This window comes from Crinia signifera, chromosome 2 (assembly GCF_055691185.1).
Source record: "Crinia signifera chromosome 2, ASM5569118v1, whole genome shotgun sequence".
In the NCBI taxonomy this organism is placed as follows: domain Eukaryota; kingdom Metazoa; phylum Chordata; class Amphibia; order Anura; family Myobatrachidae; genus Crinia; species Crinia signifera.
The window spans coordinates 167,818,485-167,841,072 of NC_139218.1; the positions used below are offsets into that span (position 1 = coordinate 167,818,485).

At 45.2% G+C, this 22,588-nt stretch overlaps 1 protein-coding gene across 2 annotated transcripts in view; it reads right to left on the bottom strand.

The window, feature by feature from the left end:
• PKP1 (plakophilin 1) overlaps nt 1–22,588 on the bottom strand; it is a 168,622-nt gene that overhangs the window by 58,454 nt on the left and 87,580 nt on the right. For both annotated transcript variants that reach the window (XM_083173187.1, XM_083173188.1), the window contains 2 exons: nt 8,283–8,746; nt 7,859–8,006 (listed from right to left, as the gene is read on the bottom strand). In XM_083173187.1, the coding sequence (XP_083029313.1) occupies nt 7,859–8,006; nt 8,283–8,746 (612 nt within the window). The remainder of the gene's footprint in view (nt 1–7,858; nt 8,007–8,282; nt 8,747–22,588) is intronic.

Consider the following 22,588-nt stretch of genomic DNA (forward strand, 5'->3'; position numbering starts at 1 on the left):
ACCACCCGGCGCAGAAGAGGCGCTCTCCCTGCTGTACATACTCTGCTGTCCTCGGTAGCTGCCGGCTGCTGCGCCTGTAACACTGCATAACAGCACAGTGCTCCCTCCCGGCTCCTAATCATCTGGTCATCGTCAGGGACCAAAAGGAGGCACTTGGGTGAAGGGGGAATGGCTACTCTGACCAGAAGGGGCTACAAGGGAGCAAGACTGACTGAAGATACAAGTAAACAGGAGAGGATGAACTGCCACGAGTGTAAAGTGTGAGTGTATTAATGTCAGCACTGGTGTGAGCATGTGTTTAGGCAGTGCTACTAATGTCAGCAACTGGTGTGAGCATGTGTGTGGACAGCGCTACTAATGTCGGCAACTGGTGTTGGCACTTGTAAAGGCAGCGCTACTTATGTTGGCAACTGGTGTGGGCACTTGTATAGGCAGCGCTACTAATGTTGGCAACTGGTGTGGGCACTTGTATAGGCAGCGCTTCTAATGTTGGAAACTGGTGTGGGCACGTGTTTAGGCAGCGCTACTAATGTAGGCAACTGGTGTGGGAACTTGTATAGGCAGCACTACTAATGTCGGAAACTGGTGTAGGCACGTGTATAGGCAGCGCTACTAATATAGGCAACTGGTTTGGCCACATGTATAGGCAGCGCTACTTATGTCGTCAACTGGTGTTGGTTTATGGTTACACAGTGCTACTAATGTCGGCAACTGGTGTGGGCACTTGTATAGGCAGTGCTACTTATGGCGGCAACTGGTGTGGGCACATGCATAGGCAGCACTACTAATGTCACCAACTGATGTGAGCATATATGTATAGGCAGTACTACTAATGTCGGCAACTGGTGTGGGCATATGGTTACACAGTGCTACTAATGTTGGCAACTGGTGTGAGCATGTGTATAGGTAGCTCTACTAATGTCGGCAACTGATGTGGGCATATGGTTTAGCAGTGCTACTACTGTTGGCAACTGGTGTGGGCATATGGTTACACAGTGCTACTAATGTTGGCAACTGGTGTGAGCATGTGTAAAGGTAGCTCTACTAATGTCGGCAACTGATGTGGGCATATGGTTTATCAGTGCTACTACTGTTGGCAACTGGTGTAGGCATAATGTATAAGCAGAGCAACTACTTTTTGCAAGTGGTGTGGGCGTTATGAATAAGCAACGCTACAAATGTGGGCATATGCAGGAGTACTGAGGGCATTATGTGTAGCATAATGTGTGTCCATGTCATATGGGCATCATAGTGCATGACATAATGTGTAAGGGGAATTATGGTGTGTGGCATAATGTGTAATGGGCATTATGGTGTGCTGCATATTGTGTAAGGGGCATCATGATGTGTGGCATAACGAATAATCTGCATTACTGTGTGTGGTATAATGTGTAATGTGCTTTGAGGTGTGAAGCATAATGTGTTATGGGGATTATGGTGTTATTCGTACTTTTATGTGACCACGCCAATTCCCCATGAAGCCACGCTTCTACATTTTTCTGTGCACCTTCGGTTCGCACTCTCTCTGTTTTTTTAAACATGGCACCAAAATGCCTAGTTATGGCACTGGTGCTGTGTTAGGTGAATAAGATTGTGCTACTGTGTGGTGTAATTTGGAGTGGGAGTACTATTGTGTGGTCACACCCCTCCCTTTGTAAAGTTTGGGTGGGCGAAATGTATAGTTTGCAGGAGGGCGCCGAACCCCCTAGCACCGGCCCTGGTCCTGTAATAGTGGATTGGAGCTAGTGATCCATGCAGAAGAGAGACGCAGATCTTGTGCAGAGTGTAGTGGTCGAGATAGGACATATTTTGTGATAAGTAAAGAGATATATGCTGGTGCAGTAAAGTTAATAGCTTTATATGCGAGTATAAGTGTTTTATATTGAATACGGTAAGATACAGGCAACCAATGGAGGGACTGGCAGAGCGGATCAGCAGATGATGAGCATCTTGCTAGGAAGATCAGCCTACCAGCAGCATTTAAAATTGATTGCAGTGGCGAGAGTCTGTTCTTGGGAAGACCAGTTAGGAGACTATTGCAATAATCAATGCAGGATATACAGTAATGAGTGCATGGATAAGAGATTTAGTAGTGTCTTGTGAGAGATACGGTCGTATTTTGGATATGTTTTTTAGATGCATGTAACATGATTTGGAGACAGTTTGAATGTGGGGAAGGACAGTTCAGAGTTGAGGATGACCCCTAGGCAACAAGCTTGTGGGGTAGGGGAGATTGTCGAGTTGTCAACAGTTATGGAGATATCCAGATGGTAACTATTTTTTGTTGGTGGGAATATAAGTAATTCCGTTTTGGAAATATTGGGTTTGAGTTGGCAAGAAGACATCAAAGATCATATGGCAGAGAGACATTCAGAGACTCGGCCCAAAACCACTGGTGACAACTCTGGAGTTGATAGATAGATTTGAGTATCATCTGCATTTAAGTGATACTGAAATCCAAAAGAGCTGATTAGTTTGCCAAGAGAGGAAGTATAGATTGAGAAAAGCAGAGGACCTAAGACTGAGCCTTGCGGAACTCCAACTGAAAGAGGTAGTGAAGATGATTTAGAGTCAGAGAAGCGAACACTGAAAGAGTGATCAGATAGGTAAGATGAGAACCAGGAAAGGGCTGTATCATTAAGGAAGGAGCTGTATCATTAAGGAAGTGTAGTGAAAAAAGTGTTATCCACAGTGTCAAACGCAGCAGAAAGATAAAGAAGAATAAGTAGTGAGTAATGGCCTTTAGACTTACCAGTTACCAGATCATTCACCACTTTAGTCAGTGCTGTCTCAGTGGAGTGTTGAGAGCGAAAGCCTGACTGAAGTGGGTCTAATAGGGTGTGAGAGTTAAGAAAGTGTGTGAGGCAAGAGTAGACAAGTCTCTCCAGTAGCTTGGAGAGGCATGGGAGCTGAGAGATAAGATGGTAGTTAGAGAGAGAGGGTCAGAATTGTGTTTTTTTTTTCAGAATGGGAGTAATCACTGCATGTTTGAGCAGAGAAGGAAAAGTTCCTGTAGCAAGAGAGAGATTGCAGATTTTAGTTAAGGTTGGAATAGATTTATAGTGAGATAGATTTATAGTGACTTGTGCAGGTAAAGGATCAAGAGGAGAGGTAGTAGATTAGGTGGATAAGAAGAGTGCGGATACTTCCTTATCATTTGTGGGCTCAAATGAAGAGAAAGTGCCAGAGGGTTCAGCAGGGGAAAAAAGCGGTTAGAGGTTGAGGAAGAGCATACCATTTCATTTTGGGTGTTATCAAACTTGTCCTTAAAGTAGGAGGCAAGTTCTTGTGCACTGATGGTAGCCGGTGGGGGAGGAGGGAGGAGGGTACAGAAGAGACTTAAAGGTGTTAAAAATTCGCTTAGGGTTGGTGGCATGAGAAGAGATGAGAGATTGATAGTATGTTTGTTTGGCAGTGTCCAAGGCATTGCAGTAGGAGTGGTAGTTAGTCATATATGTGAGGAAATCAGCCATATTATGAGATTCACGCCCTTGGCGTTCTACTTTACGTGACTGATTTCGTAGTTGTCTTGTTGTTTTGGAGTGCCACGGTTGGTATCTAAGCCTACGTGGGGTGTAATGAGAAGCTGGAGCCACTTCATCAAGGGCTGTTTCAAGAGTCTGGTAGAGGTGGGAAACAGCAGAGTCAGGAGAGGTAAATGTAGAAATCAGTGAGAGCTGTTGTTGCAGGGAGGTGGAAAATTGTGGAAAATGAATCGCATTAGTATTTCTGTGGGATAGAGTAGGCTTGCATGATTTCAGTGTCAGTAAGCTTGGGGTAATGAGGAGAGCGAGAGGGTAATGAGATTGTGATCAGAGAGAGGGAAGGGAGTGTAAGTAAAATCAGAGACTGAGCACACCTGGTGAAAACAAGGTCAAGGCAGTGGCCTTCCTCATGAGTAGAGTCTTAGGACCACTGGGAGAGGCAGAGAGAGGAGGTTAGAGAGAGGAGTTTGGAAGCAGAGTTTGGAAGCAAGCAAAGATGGTGGACTGTCAATAGCAATATTGAAGTCACCCAGGATGATAGTGGAGATGCCAGAGGATAAGAAATGGGGGAGCCAGGTAGAGAATCTTCAAGAAATTGCTGTTTGGGAAGCACAGGTGGGCGATAGATAGCAGCAACATGCAGAGAAAGGGGAAAACACCCCAATAGAGTGAACTTCAAATGATGTAAATGTGAGTGAAGGAACTGGTGGTAGAACTGAGTATGTGAAGGCTTGTGACAGTAATATACCTACCCCACCATGGTAGTGAAATACCGCCTGTCGGCACATGTCATGTCGACATGGACACCGAAATGTAGCACCACGCCCCATCGGGCACATTATTTTATAATGCATGGTAGGGCATGACATACCACCTGTCGGGACATGTTGGCTCAAAAAGAAGTAAACAACCCCAAGTTGAACTAATGACCCTGTCAACCTAACCCATGTTGACCTAAATGCATGTTGACCTAATGCTTATCGACCATCATGCTGGTGACCCAATGACAGTATCCCAATTATATTGGGTTTGACGCAGTGATAGAAACTTCCCTTACCCACATCTCTATCTGTATAACTTTCTCTATCCATCTCTCCCTCTGTATAACTTACACTACATCTCTATAATAAACTTCATCTTTCCCTCTGTATAACACACTTTCCTTCTCTTCTTTACTAAGGCGCTCACTCGTTGCTACAATGCAAGGGCGGATTGGGCTTCGACTTCATTAGGAAGATACCTGCTGGGCCAACTGGCTGTGGGCAGCATACTGACTAGTAAATGTATGAAGTTTGGAGAAGTGGTAACTATCCCCATAAAGAATGTTATGTGCAAGGTGATAATGCTTCAGCCAATCTGCTCATAAATGTCAATTTACTCATTGGAGCTGATTGTCTGGTGCATTATCACCTTGCACATAACATTCTTTATGGGGATAGATACTACTTCTCCAAGCTTCATACATTTACCCTGCGTGCCTTTTGTTTGTTTTGTCATGTGGCCCTGCATGACAGGCAGCCCACTGGTGCCTGTCATAGCAAGCACAGAGGCCTGTGGAGGACAAAAACGGCAGAGGAGCCTGTCACTGCAGTCCTGGTCTCGCAAAACAGAGCTCCTCAGCGTGCATCAAATGACCTAAGTGTATGAGATACTGCCGCAGCTTCTCTGTGCGCACAGTAAATCTGGTGCTGAACTGCGACTCAGCCAGAAGTAGGTTTCTTTCTTCTGGTCAGCAGAGAGTTGGATCCCTGCCGCAGGTACTGTGGACTACTGTGTGGTGAACCATGAATAAGGAACACAGTGTCTGTGTAGAGTGCATACAGGTCTATTTGGTTAAAGCACAGATCCGAGAAAAAAACACAGCTCTCAGCCAATCAGCAATATTTTTTACACCATTAACCCTGAACACCAGGGGTGCTGGGAATAGCACTGGACTTTCAGTCCAGGCATGTGGTCACTTTTTTCTGAGGAATTCCAGATCTGGGCAAATCAGTTTGGGCCTGGTATTACTGTATGGCAGGGGGCACTATGAATCACTATGGGCAGTATTCAATGTGAATACTGGCGACGTGCAGCGAATCCTGTTTAGGATTCGCTGCACATTCGCCACTGCTTGCTGCGTTCCGGAGCCTCGCCGGCTCCAGTATTCAACGAGTCAGGGGCTCCCTGACCGGCGAATTCTAACTCCTGCGGCGATGCCGCAGGGAGCCCGAGGATGGCGGCAGGCAGGGAGATGGAAGTCTCCCTGCCTGCCCCAGAATGTTTGTGGGGGGGAGGTGGGCTCCCCGGGAGCCAGGCAGCACAGGCTGCCCCCCGGGGGTGCCAGCAGGGGACCGGGTATATTCACTACACCCGATCATGCATGCATCATGCATGCATGTAATGATCAGGTGAAGTGAATATATGAATATCTAATGAGCGGCTCGGCTCCGGCCCCCTGCTGGCTGGTCTGTGTAAAAAAATATATATATATTTTTTTTTAAATTAAATATATATTCATGTGCTTACAGCACATGAATAAAAATAGCATGCCCCTCCTCAGAATACAATTCCTGATTTTTTGACACCAATTGTAAAAAACAAAACACTTTATTTTAAAAGTTCACATTCCACTTCACCATAAAAGGATAGCGATTGCTACTCGGTGAATCATGGCGAAAAAAACCTTGAAATGTATTTGCCATCTGGTCATTGAATAGGGTGATTCACCGTTTTAGTCAAAAATTCGCCTTACAGCACAAAATCGCCATGAAAACCTGACGAATCAGCCTCATTGAATACCGCCCTATGTATTTCCAGTACTTGTGTAGTTTCACGGCGCCACCGCGCGCACAGTCTCTCATGAAACTTGGCAGCTTGCCAGACTCTGTGTTTACTGCGCGCGTGCCGCTCTAGATGTAATGTACGTTATCAGCATAGCGCTGGCAGCAGCATCGCACGCTGCCCAGCGCTGACAGGCCATTGTGGTACTTGTAGTTTCACACTGGACACCACGGCACACCGCTAACAAACGGGGCTTCTAAACTAGACACGCCGGCACACCGCTATCAAAGGGGGTGTCTAGATTTAGACGCTAAAGTATCTAAATCTAGACTCCCTGCAAACCTCTAAGGGGGCATCCAAATTTAGATGCTAAAGCATCTAAATTTAGTTGGGTCAAGGGGTACATAGCGGTGCACTGTGCAAAACACTATTAAACCTGTTCACAATGACACTAGTCAACGTAACAGCTGTTGACCGTGTTAATTCCACTAACCACGCCACCCCGAAGTGTGGCGAGCGCAGCGAGCCCCGCGAGATGCCGCGGTACGCGTCCGACCGACCTTTTCATACCCCCACTATCCACGTCGGCGTGAAGTTAATTTTATAAAGTGTGGCGAGTGCAGCGAGCCACCAAGCCCGAAGCGCAGCGAACCCCGCGAGGAGACGCGGATTACTGTACATGTATTCCGCGTCCCCTCGCCACGCTTCGGGCTCGGTGGCTTGCTGCGCTCGCCACACTTTATAAAATCAACTCCACGCCGACGTGGATAGAGGGGGTATGAAAAGGGTGGTCGGACGCGTACCGCGTCCGCTCGCCACACTTCGGGGTGGCGTGGATAGTGGAATTAACATGGTCGACAGCTGTTACGTCGACTAGTGTCATTGTGAACAGGTTTAATAGTGTTTTTCACAGTGCACCCCTATGTACCCCTAGACTCTACAAGTACTACAATGGCCTGTCAGCGCTGGGCAGCATGCGCTGCTGCTGCCAGCGCTATGCTGATAACGTACATTACATCTAGAGCGGTACACGCACAGTACACAGAGTCTGGCAAGCTGCCAAGTTTCATGAGAGACTGTGCACGCGGTGGCGCCGTGAAACTACACAAGTACTGTATTTCCAGTACTAGACCAAGCATTAAGAGCTGGTTATGGTTTTTTGGAGAGGCTAAATTATACATGCTTTTTTTACATTAACCATTATTTACTTTTTAACAAACCAAAGCCTGCACAGATCCTACAGATTATTGCAGCGCATTGAATCCACCAACATATCATACAGTTATCTATTTGACAGTATGTACTAGGTGGGCAATACAACAGGGTTTCAGACAGAACCAAAAAGATGGGTATCATTGGAAGATAAAAGACACTCAAAAATCTTGCTAAGTGAATCTGGGATTTAGATCCGCTAAACTTCTAGCGCTGGCCAGTGATTTGGTTTAGAAGTCAAATATCAATAGCAAATCTAACCCATAGTCTGCAATGGCATGAAATAAAAATGCACAAGCCAAACCTTGAAACAGCTTGTTATGTACAAAAGGCTACACTAAATTTAACTGTTGCTCAGCTTTAAATGTTTGCAAAACTAACTTCTGTAGCAGACATACCAAGTTCTTAGCATTCTCATCTTGATAGCATGTATGCTGTATGTAGTTGGCTCCAGATGTCTGATACTTTTCATTTGTAGATGAAAGATGTTCCACTGCTCGTTCTATTGACATAGAAGAACCATCAAATTCATCACGGGAATCCATCCTGTTACAAAAAGATTAATTTTGTAATCAGAAAAAATCGATGAGAAAAACAAAGTATATCGTTAGAAAGATTAATTAAGAGATTCATGAATTACAAAACAAAAAAAGGAAAATAAGATAAAAGTGGAGTGTATTACAATGAAGGCAAGAGACCATAAGCCTCTATGGGGTATTACAGATGTTAGAGCCCTGCCGAAAGTACATCCTGCCCATAAAGAGACATACTGCATAAAGTAATCTAATCATGTGCTATACTCATTAGAGATCACTGACTTACCTGGATGGCACCTGCATGCATCCATAATTATCCTGCTTCTGAATATAGCCTGCATCATTTCTCTGAACCGTGTTGTAAATCTGTGGCTGTCGTTGTACAGCTGAGATGGAAGATGGTGTACGTGCTGGCTGCATGGTACCCGTCTTCCAATTCTGTGCACTTTGATGGCTGTAGAAGCTTGAGTTGTGGACACCTTTTCCAGTGCGTCTTTGCTGTTGCTGATGCTGAGAATACTGGTTTTGTGTGTTATTATTGAGGTTCTGGCGTCTCAGTGTGGCCTTCATATTAGGACCTGTGAGGTCTGGCTCACTTCGACTGCTTTTGAGTGTCTGCATATAGCCATATTCGCTTCCTGGACTTATAGGACCTCCCACAGATATGTACTGTTGTCGACCCCAATTGTCAAATTGGCTTTGGGAGCTAAAGCGTTTGTTTTCCTTCTTTAGAGTTCCATTATATTGTGGCTGCAGAGGAGTAAAAAAATAAACAAGAATTATGCCAGGCATAACAGGTTGGTACACATATGACTTACAATCTGGAAAAAAATATACTGTGGGGGTAAGACACCCCTAGCACCCTCTGTGGGGGGCCCGGGGGGCGAAATGGGGTCCACCCACTACACAAAGGGGGTCAGGTAAGCAAGATATGGCAAAGTTGCATAACATTGCATAAAATATAGGGGGTAGAGGACATTGATTGGGTCCAGATTAGGTTCACAGCCACTAACACCCACAATGCCGACACTGCCAGGGTCCTGGGTGCCCAAAAAGGGGTCCGGCCACTATGCAAAGTGGGTCAGGGATGCAGGATATGGCAGAGTTGCATAACATAAAGGGGGTAGAGGACATGGGTTTAAGTAAATAAATGTGTGGCCAGATCTGGGAGTTGACCACAGAGAGGTGTACAGTGTGGTCATACCATGGGCATGGCGAGCAGTTAAGCTTAACACAAAAGAAGCATAAAGTTCAAGTAATTCTAAATGCACAACTAAACCTAAGGTAGTAATTATATATATATATATATATATATTTTTTTTTTTTATTGCACCCATTAAGAAGACAGCTTTCATTATCACAACCCCACCAGGGGCTCCATTATAATGGGAACATTGGTACATCAGTTTAATGCAATGCAAATCTTCACTCCATTTAACTAGAAGACAGAAAAACTATATACATGTAGCTATCATAGCAGAACAGATCAAAACGGTACTTATGATTTTCAATGAGTGAAGCATTCATGGAGTATTTTTGCCCATGCTAACTAGTGGTCGGTATGATACCTGCTAATGATTAATTAGTCAGTGTATTTAATTAGTTTAAGTTTCGTAATATTTACATTTAATTATTAATGTGAAATGTGAAAAAAAGTGCAGAATAATGGATTTAAAAATATGGGACATGTATATGGGAGCGGTTTATGAATGGGACAGGCATTTGTAATATCACAGGTGGGAGTCACAAGTGTTTTATGAAGGAGCTTAAAAATGGCTAAAAACAAACAAAAAAACATCTAATAGGAATTTGTATATATCCCTTGACATAAGGAAGAATTGATTTGCTTAATAGCAGCTTTCTTGCATATTTAATTTGATGCTAAAAAATTACAGAATACAGTATATACATTATCAATTGTGCTTCACAATAATTGTTTAACTTATTTTTTACGTGTAATAAAGATATCACTCTTTAAAGATCTTTAGCTGCATCTTTTGAAAAGAACCGAATAGTCAGATTCATACTGTATGTGATCTGTATGTACTGTACGTGATCTGTTTATTCTTAACATGTTCTTAACTAGTAGAGGTTGATAGAACACTATACCTATATATATATATATATATATATATATATATATATATATATATATATATAAGATAGAATGATGCCACTCATGCTGCTTTCAGACAGCATAACTGCTTTGACCCTGTATTTGAAAAAGTTTCCAAAAACGGGTCTGCCAGGTAAAACCCCTTTCACACTGCATCTCTTAAATGGTATATTACCGTTTAAGTGCTCCACAGCAGAGCCGTACAAAGGAACAATACAGGGAGACAAAACTTGGCATAACATCAAGTAAATAACACAAATAGAGTAGAAATAAAGAGTGCCACAGTTCAATACACATTACAGCTTAAATATAAGTAGTGAGGACTCAATCAACATACAACTAGAGGCCAATGATGGAGATGAGTATGCAGACAAAGATGGTCACTGAATGTTTGAGTATAGGAGAGCTGTGAGTGAAATGTGAAGAGAAGTGGGCTTTGACAACAGGAGGGAAGAGGACCCTGTTCGGAGGAGCTTACAATCTAGTAGTAAGGGGAGACAGATAGATTACAAGAGGTGCAAGCAAGTGGGTGGTGGCTAGATTGCAGGATGTAAACAGGCAAGGGGTCTGAGAACCAGCTAGTTTATGCAGTGGAAGGGTACGCTTTGATGAATAGGTGAGTTTTCAGTGCCCGTTTGAAGCTTTGCAAGGTTGGGGAGAGTCTAATGGAGCGAGGAAGTGCGTTCCACTGAAAGGGTGCAGCACGGGCAAAGTCCTGTACTCTAGCATGGGAAGCAGTGATCAGGGTGGAGGAGAGACGACAGTCGTCAGCCGACCGTAGAGGGCCGGAGGGTGTATGAATGGAGATGAGGTTAGGGATATATGGAGCAATGGAATTAGAGATGGCCCTGTATGTGAGTGTGAGGTGTTTGAAGAGGATTCTGTAGGGGAATGGGAGCCAGTGCAGATTTTGTTGAAGGGGAGTGTCAGATTTAGAGCGGCAGGAGAGGAAGATAAGCCTGGCTGCAGCGTTGAGGACAGATTGGAGAGGAGCCAGTTGGAATCGAGCGAGGCCGGTGAGGAGAGCATTATAGTAGTCAAGCCGTGAGATGACCAGTGAGTGGATGATCAGCTTAGTTGCACTCTGTGAGAAAAAGGGCCTGATGCGAGCAATGTTGCATAACTGGAACCGGCAAGAATGGGCCAGGGCTTGGATGTGGGGTGCAAAGGAGAGGGAGGAGTCAAGAGTGACACCCAGCCAACGGAGTTGGGGAACAGGGGAGATGATGGTGTTGTTAACAGTGATAGAGATATTAGTAGGGGGCATAGCTCTGTGTGGGGGAAAGATAATAAGTTTGGTTTTGTCCATATTCAGCTTCAGAAATCGCTCAGACATCTAGGAGGAGATGGCAGAGAGGCAGCTGGAAACCTGAGATAAAACAGTGGGGGACACATAGGAGAGGAGAGGTAGATTTGGGTGTCATCTGCATAGAGGTGATATTGGAAATGAACAAAAAAAGGGTAAAACTGTCGAATTAGCGCTAGTGGTGTTCCCATAAATGATAGGTCTGTGTGAATTATCACAAACAGGTCAAAAATAATGTCACCAATGATGGTATCAAGATAGGTAGGATTCCCAATCGTTTAAATCCTCCAATAGCCACGTCTCAGCAGTAGCACGTATATGAAATGACACAATGAAAAATAAATAATAGTGCATAACTTTTAAAACAAGGAAATTTAATAAAGATGTGCACTTACAATTTATATGCAAATAAAAGCATATGGTTAAAATCGCTCAAGGCAAACTGCGGCCCAATAAAGGAGTCCAGGGTACAGAGTCCCACCAGGTCTGGATGCTGGGAGAAGCTGGAGCCTTGGATGCCCGCAACAGAGTCCGTGTACAGCGAATGAATAATCAGGCAAGACACGCCAAATGCATTTTGGACCGAAAGGTCCTTCCTCAGTAGCGTGTCAGATACCATGCCCATACTTCTTTATATATGGTGTATGATAAGGGTCAAACACATTTCCACCTATCGGTGTGCGCAATATGGCCGTGCTTTCCACCCTTTATTAGGTGGTGCATTCCATACATGCCGCGGCTTTAGAGAAAAAAGCACTTCCGCCATTCGGTATAATTAATACGGCCGTGCGTTCCACCCCATATTGCGGGTGCGTTCCACACACGGAACAGTGTAGAAAGTGGCAGTGCTTTGAAAATTGTATCAATTCATATCTACAAGCCCGCAGGCATAACCATACAAACAAGGACGTGCACCATATATAAAAGATATTTTTTTTAAAAACGATACAATTTCATAAAGATTAAAAAGACCTGAAGAGATGGTCAGGGAATACCATAAAAAAACAAAAATAAAATAATAAAATATATCTAGCAGCATTAATCGATGAAAGTTTACAATAATAGCACCAAGGTGACAATTTTTTAGCAGCAATAAGGAATAAATATTTAAACAGCAAGGGAAATATATAGCAGCAATTAGTGGATTTGGTTTAAGACAGAAAATGTTTCAATTCAAATTCCCAGTTTAACCCCTCGGGAACGAGGGTGTTCAAAAGATAGATCCATTTCCTTTCTGTCTGTGCCAACCTCTTGTTTAAATCTCTTGTACGCCATCTGGGGGTGATTAGTTGAATTCCCCAAAAATTTATAAGGCAACATTCATTAGATTGATGCTCATTCTTAAAGTGCTCAGATAAAGTGTGAGTGGTTAGTCCCTTTCGAATATTGTAAACATGCTCAGCGAGTCTAACTTTTAATTGACAACTGGTCCTGCCAACATAAAAAAGATGGCAAGAACATTCTAATATATAAATAATGTTTTTAGAATGGCCAGTTATAAATTCATTGATTCTAAATTTCATATTTCTAACTTCAAAATCAATCATTTTACGGTGAGTGGTTTTTACGGATTTACACATGAGGCAATCACCGCAGCAATGGAACCCTTTTGTTCTAATACTTTGTCTTGGGCCAACATCGATGGTACTTTTTACTAAATGACTTTTGAGTGAAGGTGCTTTTCTGTAAATAAAAATTGGCTTATCTGGAATTATGTTACCCAATCCAGGGTAACATAATTCCAGATGCCAATTTTTTTTTTAAACAGTCAAAATTTTTGCGTGAAATTGATTAAATTGTGAAATAAAGGCCCATTGAAATTTATTATCTGTAGTATCATTGGGCAACTTTTCTTTCAGAAGGTCACTCCTTTCTATAGTTTCAATTTTATTTTTTACTGTATTTAAAATATCAGAAGAGTACCCTTTCGCTATCAGTCTCTCGGATACCTCTTCTATTTGTCCATGACACACCTCCAAATTTGAACAATTTCTTTTTATTCGAGTAAACTGGCCATAAGGAATTCCCTTAAGCCAATTAGTGTGGTCTTGACTTGTCGTCTCAATATATCCATTAGAGTCCGTAGGCTTCCTAAAAGTTTTCGTATTGACCTTTCCATTTTCAATGTAGATGGTAAGATCTAAAAATGATATTTCTACAGGACTCGTACTAAAAGTCAGATTAATAGAAAATTCATTAGAATTAAGAGCATTGCAAAAAGTTAAAAGGTTCTCCTGAGCATCTCTCCATACAAAGAAAATATCATCAATAAAAAGCCAAAGGAGTTAATGAGTGCACCCAGAGAGGAGGTGTACAGGGAGAACAGAAGGGGGCCAAGGACGGAACGCTGAGGGACCCTGACAGGAAGGTTGGAAGGTGGTGAGGTGGAGCCAGAGGCAGAGACTGAGAAGGAACGGTTGGAGAGGTAAGAGGAAAACCAGTTGAAGACCGTGCCAGAGAGGCCAATGTTTTGGAGTATGTGGAGGAGGAGAGGTGATCCACAGTGTCAAAGGCAGTAGATAGGTCCAAAAGGATAAGCAGGGAGAAGTGACCCTTCGATTTGGAGTACAGCAGGTCATTGGTGACTTTCACTAGGGCAGTCTCAGTGGAGTGAAGTGGGCGAAAGCCAGATTGAAAGGGATCAAGGATGGAGTGGTCAGACAGGTAGCTTTTGAGATGCCTGTAAACCAGCCGTTCTAGTATTTTAGAGGCAAATGGGAGAAGAGAGATAGGGCGGTAGCTTGTGGGAGATAAAGGGTCCAGGTTTGTTTTTTTAAGAATAGGCGAGACCAGAGCATGTTTGAAGGGTGAGGGAAAGATGCCAGAAGAAATAGATAGGTTAAAGAGTTGAGCAAGGTGGAAGCAGCCAGTGGGGGAGAGGGAACTGAGGAGACGTAAGGGGAGAGGGTCCAAGGGACAGGTAGAGGGGGGAGAGGATGAGATGAGGGAGCGGACTTCCTCAGCTGTAGTAGGGCAGAAGAATGACAGAGTGGGGTAGCTGGGAGGGGAGGATGATTGGGGTGGGTGGGCAGCAGAGGTGGTATGGGAGGAGATATCATGTTGGATTATCTCAATTTTAGAGAGGAAGAAGGAGGCAAAGTCAGTGGCGGTGAGGGATGAAGGGAGGAGGGGTGGTGCAGGGCAAAGTAGAGTGTTAAAAGTTTCAAAGAGACGGTGGGGATTGGAGGAATGAGAAGAGATTAGAGATTTGAAAAAAGATGGTTTGGCAGAGAAGAGAGCAGCGCTGTAGGAGGAGAGAATAAACTTGAAATGGAGGAAGTCTGCGAGAGTGAGATTTCCTCCAGAGGCGTTCAGCAGAGCATGCACATTTTTGCAAGAATCGTGTTATTTTGTTGTGCCAGGGTTGGGGTTTAGAGCGTCGGAGGGGGACAGTGTGGAGGGGGGCTACAGCGTCGAGAGCAGAGGTGAGAGAAGAGTAATACAAAGAGGCAGCCTGGTTGGGGCAGGTCATGGTTGAAAGAGGAGAGAGAGGAAAGTCTCCAGGGAAGACAGGACAGTAGGGTCAAGAGACCCAAGGTTACGTCTGGTTACTGTGGGTCTGGGCAATGAGGGGTGACGGGAGGATGAGAGGGTGAAAGAGAGCAGATTGTGGTCAGAGAGTGGGAAGGAAGAATTATAGAAATCAGAGAGATTACAATGGTGGGTGAAGACTAGGTCAAGGGAGTGTCAAAGATTATGAGTGGGGGTGGAGGTCCATTAAGAAAGTCCAAAGGAGGTGGTAAGGTCAAGAAGATTAGAGGAGGCAGCATTATTAATGTCAATAGGAATGTTAAAGTCACCGAGGATGATAGTGGGGAGGTCAGAGGCAAGAAAGTGTGGAAGCCACGCAGCAAAGTTATCAAGGAAAGGGGAGCAGGGGCCAGGGGGGCAGTAGATTACAGCCACAAGGAGGTGAATGGGGTAGAAGAGGCGGATAGTGTGTACCTCAAAGGTGGAGAATGTGAGGGAGGGCTCAGGTGGAATGACGCAGAAGGTGCAGTTGCGGGAGAGAAAGATGCCCACTCCTCCACCCTGGCGGCCATCAGGTCTAACTGAGTGTGTGAAGGAGAGGCCTCCATAAGATAGGGCAGCAGGGGAGGTAGTGTCAAGAGGCGGAGAGCCAGGTTTCAGTGATGGTGAGAAAGTTGAAAAAGTGGGAGATAAAGAGGTCGTGGATAGTCAGGAGCTTGTTGCAGATTGATCTAGCATTCCAGAGAGCACAGGAGAAAGGAAGGGAGGGGACAGGTGATATAGGAATTAGGTTGTGTGGGTTGTGGGTTCGTGTGAGAGGTGTGGAAGTTAAGAGGGGGTGAGACCTGACAGTGAGGACTGGTATGGGACCTATGGTTAACATCCCCCCCCCAGGGCTAGCACCCCCCCCCACACCCAATGTGTTTAAGACCCCCCCCCCTGTGCAGCCAGTACCACCTGCGTTGCGGATCCCGGCTCCTGCTGCTTATAAGAAAAGTGTCTTTCGGAAAATGGCTGCCCCCGTACCGGCCACACGAGGGTTTTCTTAAACACATTGGGGGGGGGGGGGGGTTAGCCCTACCAGGAGGTGTTAAGTGTAAAACGCTGCCACACAGCGCAGGGTCCCTTTGGGGAATGTGAAATGAGCGGCGGGATCCCTGCGGCGCTAGTTCCCATCCGCTGCACGGACCCTGCCGCTCATTTCACATTCCCCAAAGGGACCCTGCGCTGTGTGGCAGCGGTGGCCACCTGCAGCCCCACCCCCGGACCGGACCGAGCTGCCAGGGGACCCCCCTCCCCTGGTACCTTAGCAGTGTGGGGTCCTAAATACAGTTTCAGACCCGTTCAGACTGCAAAAAATAACTGGTCTGAAACGGGTAGGACTCTGCTTTTTAACCGTTTCCAAAAAAAGGTAAAATCACTCTGCACCTTTCAGACCGCACAGATTACCGGCTCTCTAAAAAGACGTCCGGGCGGCAGCAGAAGGATAGCGGGCGAGCAGGTGGCAGCAGGAGCCTACACGGGTGGCAGCAGCAGGTGGACTCTCCTCAAGACGGCAGGTGCAGCACATGGGTGTTCAGTTCCCGCTGCTTGCCGCATGTGTTCATTTCTCTATCCTGCCTGCGCGCCTGAGACGCTACGCACTGAAGACAGAAAGCTCCCGCTGGTCAGAGCGCAGAAGAACAGCTTCCTGCTGCCGCTGAAAGACAAGCAGCATGGGACGCTGAAAAGGATCTAGGAGTCCAAATAGACAGCAAACTGGGATGTAGTGCCCATTGTAATGTAGCTACAAAAAAGGGCAACAAAATTCTGGCATGTATTAAGAGGGGAATGGAAACTAGGGACTCCAGGGTAATTATGCCACTATATAAAAGCATTGGTGAGACCTCACCTAGAGTACGGAGTACAGTTCTGGGCCCCACACTATAAAAAGGACATCATAGAATTAGAAAAAGTCCAAAGGCGAGCAACAAAGCTTATTAGGGGAATGGAGAATTTAAGCTACGGGGAGAGATTAAGCAATTTGGGACTATTTACATTAGAAAAGAGACGTTTAAGGGGGGACATGCTCAACATCTACAAGTATATCAAGGGCCAATATAAGGAACTGTCACACACCCTCTTTTCTACTAGAAAGGAATCTAGGACGCGAGGGCATGAGTATAGATTAGAAGAAAAAAGATTTAATTCAGCTAGTAGAAAGAATTTCTTTACGGTCAGAACAGTCAAACTCTGGAACTCTCTTCCCAAAGAGGTGGTAACGGCTGGCTCATTAAATGCGTTCAAGGCAAAGTTGGACAAACATTTACTGGAGAAAAACATCCATGGGTACAAATAAGAAATATAATTTGTCTGTAAAATACCAGAACCTACCAAATCAGAAATGGATATCTATACCAGGTTGAACTAGATGGACGCAAGTATTTTTTCAGCCTTACCTACTATGTAACTATTTAACTATGAAGCGGTACACTAAACAACCAATAGTTCAATAAAATTATTTATTAAGTACACAAAGCACAAAGTCAAACGGTACTGTGCAAGTGCACAATGATAAAATCAATAAAAAATTAACTATGAAAATAAAAATAAACAGAAAACCAATATAAAAAACAATTAGCAGCAATGGATTATCAGCCTTAGGATAGGCACATGGCACTGTCCATAAGTGATCAGTGTAATCGCCCGCGTCCGGGTTTTAATACTATGGGTGAGATTTAATGGGATGAGAGATTTGGTGAGAAATCTCCAGGTTTTTTAAAGCGGCAATCATTTACACTTCAAAATCAAACTGGATTAGCAGTGTAAATGATTGCCACTTTAAAAAAAACTGGAGATTTCTTACTAAATCTCTCACTTTCTGAATCTCTCATCCTATTAAATCTCACCCTATGTCCTCATGCACGTATCAGCCCTATCCTAAGGCTGATAATCCATTGCTGCTAATTGGTTTTTATATTGGTTTTCTGTTTATTTTTATTTTCATAGTTCATTTTTTATTTTTGTTATTTCACATTTATTATTTATATTTGTTATTTTGGTACTCTTTACCTAGAAGGGCGCCAGCGATTGAAATCGCGGGCGTCGGGGGTAAAAATCGCGGTCATCGCGGTCATCGCGGGTAAATCGGGATGCCCGCGATGACCGCGATTTTCCCATAGGGAACAATGTTAAAAAGGCTGATTGACCGCGATTTTACTGTTAAATGCCTCAATGGACCCGATTTGGCCATAGGAATCAATGTTAAATGGGCCACAGAGCCCAAATAGGCACAATTAACCCTTAAATGTCCCCCCCAATTTTTAACGCCACCCCACGATCCACGCCAACCGAAGCGTGGCGAGCGCAGCGAGCCCGCGAGGGGCGGCGGTACGCGTCCTCCGACCTTTCCATGCCCTACTATCCACTAGGGCGTGGAGTGAGAATAGAATAGTGTGGCGAGCGTAGTGAGCCACCGAGCCCGAAGCGTGGCGAGCGCAGCGAGCCCCGCGAGGGGACGCGGATACCTTCACAGGTAGACGCGTCCCCTCGCGGGCTTTACAGGTGTCGGCGTCGCCACGGACACCTGTGAAGCCCGCGAGGGGACGCGTATAACTGTGAAGGTATCCGTGTCCCCTCGCGGGGCTCGCTGCGCTCGCCACGCTTCGGGCTCGGTGGCTCGCTGCGCTCGCCACACTATTATATTCTCACTCCACGCCCTAGTGGATAGTAGGGCATGAAAAGGTCGGAGGACGCGTACCGCCGCCCCTCGCGGGCTCGCTGCGCTCGCCACGCTTCGGGTTGGCGTGGATCGTGGGGTGGCGTTAAAAATTGGGGGGGGACATTTAAGGGTTAATGGGCTCTGTGGCCCATTTAACATTGATTCCTATGGCCAAATCGGGTCCATTGAGCCATTTAACAGTAAAATCGGGTCCATCGCGCCTTTTAACATAGATTCCTATGGGAAATCGGGAGCATCGCGTCGCGGGCATCGCGGGTACATTTATGGCCGGCCGCGACGCGACCGACACGATTTCCATGTTTAACATGGGTTTCAATGGGAAATCGCGGGCATCGCGTCGGTCGCGTCGCGGCCAGACATAAATGTACCCGCGATGACCGCGACGGGCGCCCAACTAAGTAAAGAGTACCGTTATTTTATATTCATTTGTTTCCTATTGATTTTATCATTATGCACTTGCACATTACCGTTTGAATTTGTGCTTTGTGTACTTAATAAATAATTTTATTGAACTATTGGTTTAGTGTACCGCTTCAGCGCCCCATGCTACTTGTCTTTTTGTGGTAAACTGTGGAGGTTGGAAACCCTCCTGCACGGCGGCTGCAGAAGTTGTACTGCCCAGTACACACTACGCTATTCCTTAGCGCAGAAGACACTTGTTGTTTCCTGCTGCCGCTGCAGGAAGGCACTGTGAGGGGAGCCGGGTGGCTGGGGACTCAGTATTATAGGGATGGTGGAGATGGTTGTGTGGCTGGCCCCTTCAGTGATTGCTCAGAAGGCCACCACACAGCAGAGATGTGCAGGGCCTTCTGAGCGACCACTATTAATTTTCCAGCAGGGCTGTTTTGTATGAGGGACAGGTGGGGCCGCGCATTCATATCGCTGTGTGGGTTACACACAGCGATATTCAGACACTTCCTGAGCGAGTTAGTAAAATTATATAAAATCACTCAGAAAGTGTCTGAATATCGCTCTGTGATTTGGGTGGGTTTGTACTTTAAACTGATATCTATATTGCAGTGCAAAAATAAAGCAGCAAGTGTTTACCCTGCACAGAAACAATAAAGCACCCAAATCTAACTCTATCTGCACATGTTACATCAGCCCCACCTGCAGTGTATAATGCATATGGTTTTATCCATTAGAAAGTGATTGTGCCTTTTCCGAGTGAATCAGAATAATCCCATGTTCACATTGCACATGCAGGTGCTGCTTAGTATCCACAAAGGATGCCACAAAGTGATTGACAGAAAGTGAGGTTTTGGTAATGTTTACAAGGTGTGTTTTTTTTAAAGCAGCAATCATTTACACTGAAAAATCAAACTGGTTTTGCAGTGTACAAGATTGCCGCTTTAAAAAAACCTGGAGATTTCTTACCAAATCTCTCACTTTCTGAATCTCTCATCTTATTAAATTTCACCCATGGTGTCTACACCAACAACAACAGCGTGCATAGCCATTAGAGATGTGCGGTCCGTATTCTGAAGAATACGAACCGCTACGAACTTGGCGATCCGAGTATTGCCGAATCGCGGCTCGGCTATTCCCGCCAGACTCGGATCCCAAAGTGAGGCCAAGCGGTGCCTTCCCAACATCGGATTCCCGCAAGACTTGGATTCCATATAAGGCGCTGAGCCCACGACTCTGCGCCATTATATGGGATCCAAGCCTGCAGACATCACGCTCTGCTGACGTCCTCTGCTAAAAAGTTGTTTTAAACAAAAAAACAGTGGGCAGTTTTACACAGTGGGCAGCTTTTACAGTGGACAGCTTTACAGTGGACAGCTTTTACAGTGGGCAGCTTGTGAGGATCCCGGGGTCATGCAGCTGCACAGCGCGACTTATGCCTCTTGCATAGCCCCCTGGGTCCTTCCGAGTTCCAAAGATCGCACAGGAATACACAATAGCAAAGGTACAAAAGTATTACCTTAATTTTACACACGGGTTAAACGTGTAAAATCAGCAATTACAGTCTATATACAATATATACAGAAAGGTCATCAGTATTAGTCGCGTTATCAGAACCTTAACACGTTACCCCTCAGGTTCGCTTCAGATGTTCAGGACAAGCGAGTCCACAACTCCCAGTGCTGACACTCATTCACATCTCTCTCTGCAAACACAAATTTACATCACAAAAGCACCCCTCTCTCCTTCCTTAGGGAATTCTTAAGCCTTCCTATGCTGGGCGCAGTTGTAAGAATGTAACAGGGTCTCCTATTACCTGTCCAGGGGCTGATTAAATCGCTCCCTTCATCTGGCCCTGAAGCTTGTGTCAACACATGTATCCTGTCCCCCACCAGGGATTAGGAGAGGGGTTTTACACCTTCATGTGAACATATCTCTTCTCTGGAGACTGACCCATAGACCTTGGGGGGGGGTTTGGTCAGCTAGTACCTGTTGTCTGTACTTCTAACTACCCTGTGATCCCTGAAACAAAGACTATACACAAAATGAACAGATTCTAATCTAAGCATTTGGTCACTCCTAGCCAGACCATTTGTCTCCACATATATAGTTATTTTCAATATTTAAGTAATACACATTTGGGAAACCTGCCTTAATTAACATCAGAGTCACAAGTTTTTATTCATGATACCATCGCAGTTTACTAAGAACAGGACTTGGAGGCAGTGACATAACCACGGGCAATGCTGATCCTCCATTCCAGTTTCTCCTGTGCCCAGACAACTACAGTATCTTGTTGCCTTCATATGTGTATGTTACAGTATACAAAGCTTTGGGAATGTATTACAGTAAATTACATAACATGAGGGACTATTTCCCTCCAGTAGCACACATCCTCAACCTAATGAAATAACCTGTTTGGATTATTCAGTATAACATCCTATTATTATCTGACATACAGTCCTGTGATGCCCCCTGTATACAGTAGTCTGGGGAATACAGCTCAGATGTGAAGGCAGTCAGTGATAATATCCCGTTATCGCCGGCATTTTGTAACTCTCTTGCTGAAGCGCAGAAAGAGGTGGGAGAAAAATACATTCCCAACTTTTAGCTTCCCCAAGCGCGCCCGAAATCAGGGGGCGTGGCTTGCCGTGGGAGGGGCGTGGCCTACAGTTGCACTGTGCCACGAGGCCACGACCCCGTTTTACGCTGTGGGGGCATGGACCTGAGGCTCTGTGAGCCTCTAGCCAAGCCCCCAGCCCCTCTGGATGCATGGGATAGAAGCTGTGCGATTGTCTGCTCGCCAGCAACTAACGGGGGACTCCCAACTGTCCCCCCCCCCTCCACCGCAGGACACTGCCGGTGGCGGGAGGGACGCGGGAATGTCCCCGAAAACCAGGTCGTTCCCGCGATTATCGGGGCGATTGGGAGGTATGTACATAGCAGAACGTGGGCGTGGCCTTGTTTCTTCACACAGCTTTTACAGTGGGCAGCTTTAAGTTTACAGTGGCAGCTTTTAATAAAATGATTTAATAAAAGGATTAAAAGTAAAAAAAAAAAGAGAAAACTGTGACTGCTCTCCGTAGCTCCGTACCCCATCTGTTTATAAAGTACTGTGAGTGCTGTCCATACCCCATCGGTTTATAAGGTACTGTGGCTGCTGTCCGTACCCCATCTGTTTATACGGTACTGTGACTGCTGGTACCCCTTCGGTTTTATACGGTACTGTCACTGCTGGTACCCCATCTGTTTATATGGTACTGTCACTGCTGGTACCCCATCTGTTTATACGATACTGTGACTACTGGTACCCAATCTGTTTATACGGTACTGTGGCTGCTGTCCGTACCCCATCTGTTTATAAGGTACTGTGACTGCTGGTACCTCATCTGTTTATATGATACTGTGACCTGGTACTCCATCTGTTTATACGGTACTGTGACTGCTGGTACCCCATCTGTTTATAAGATACTGTGACTGCTGGTACTCCATCTGTTTACTGTGACTGCTATCTGTAGCTCCGTACCCCCATCGGTATATAAGGAACTGTTACTGCTGTTCGTACCCCAA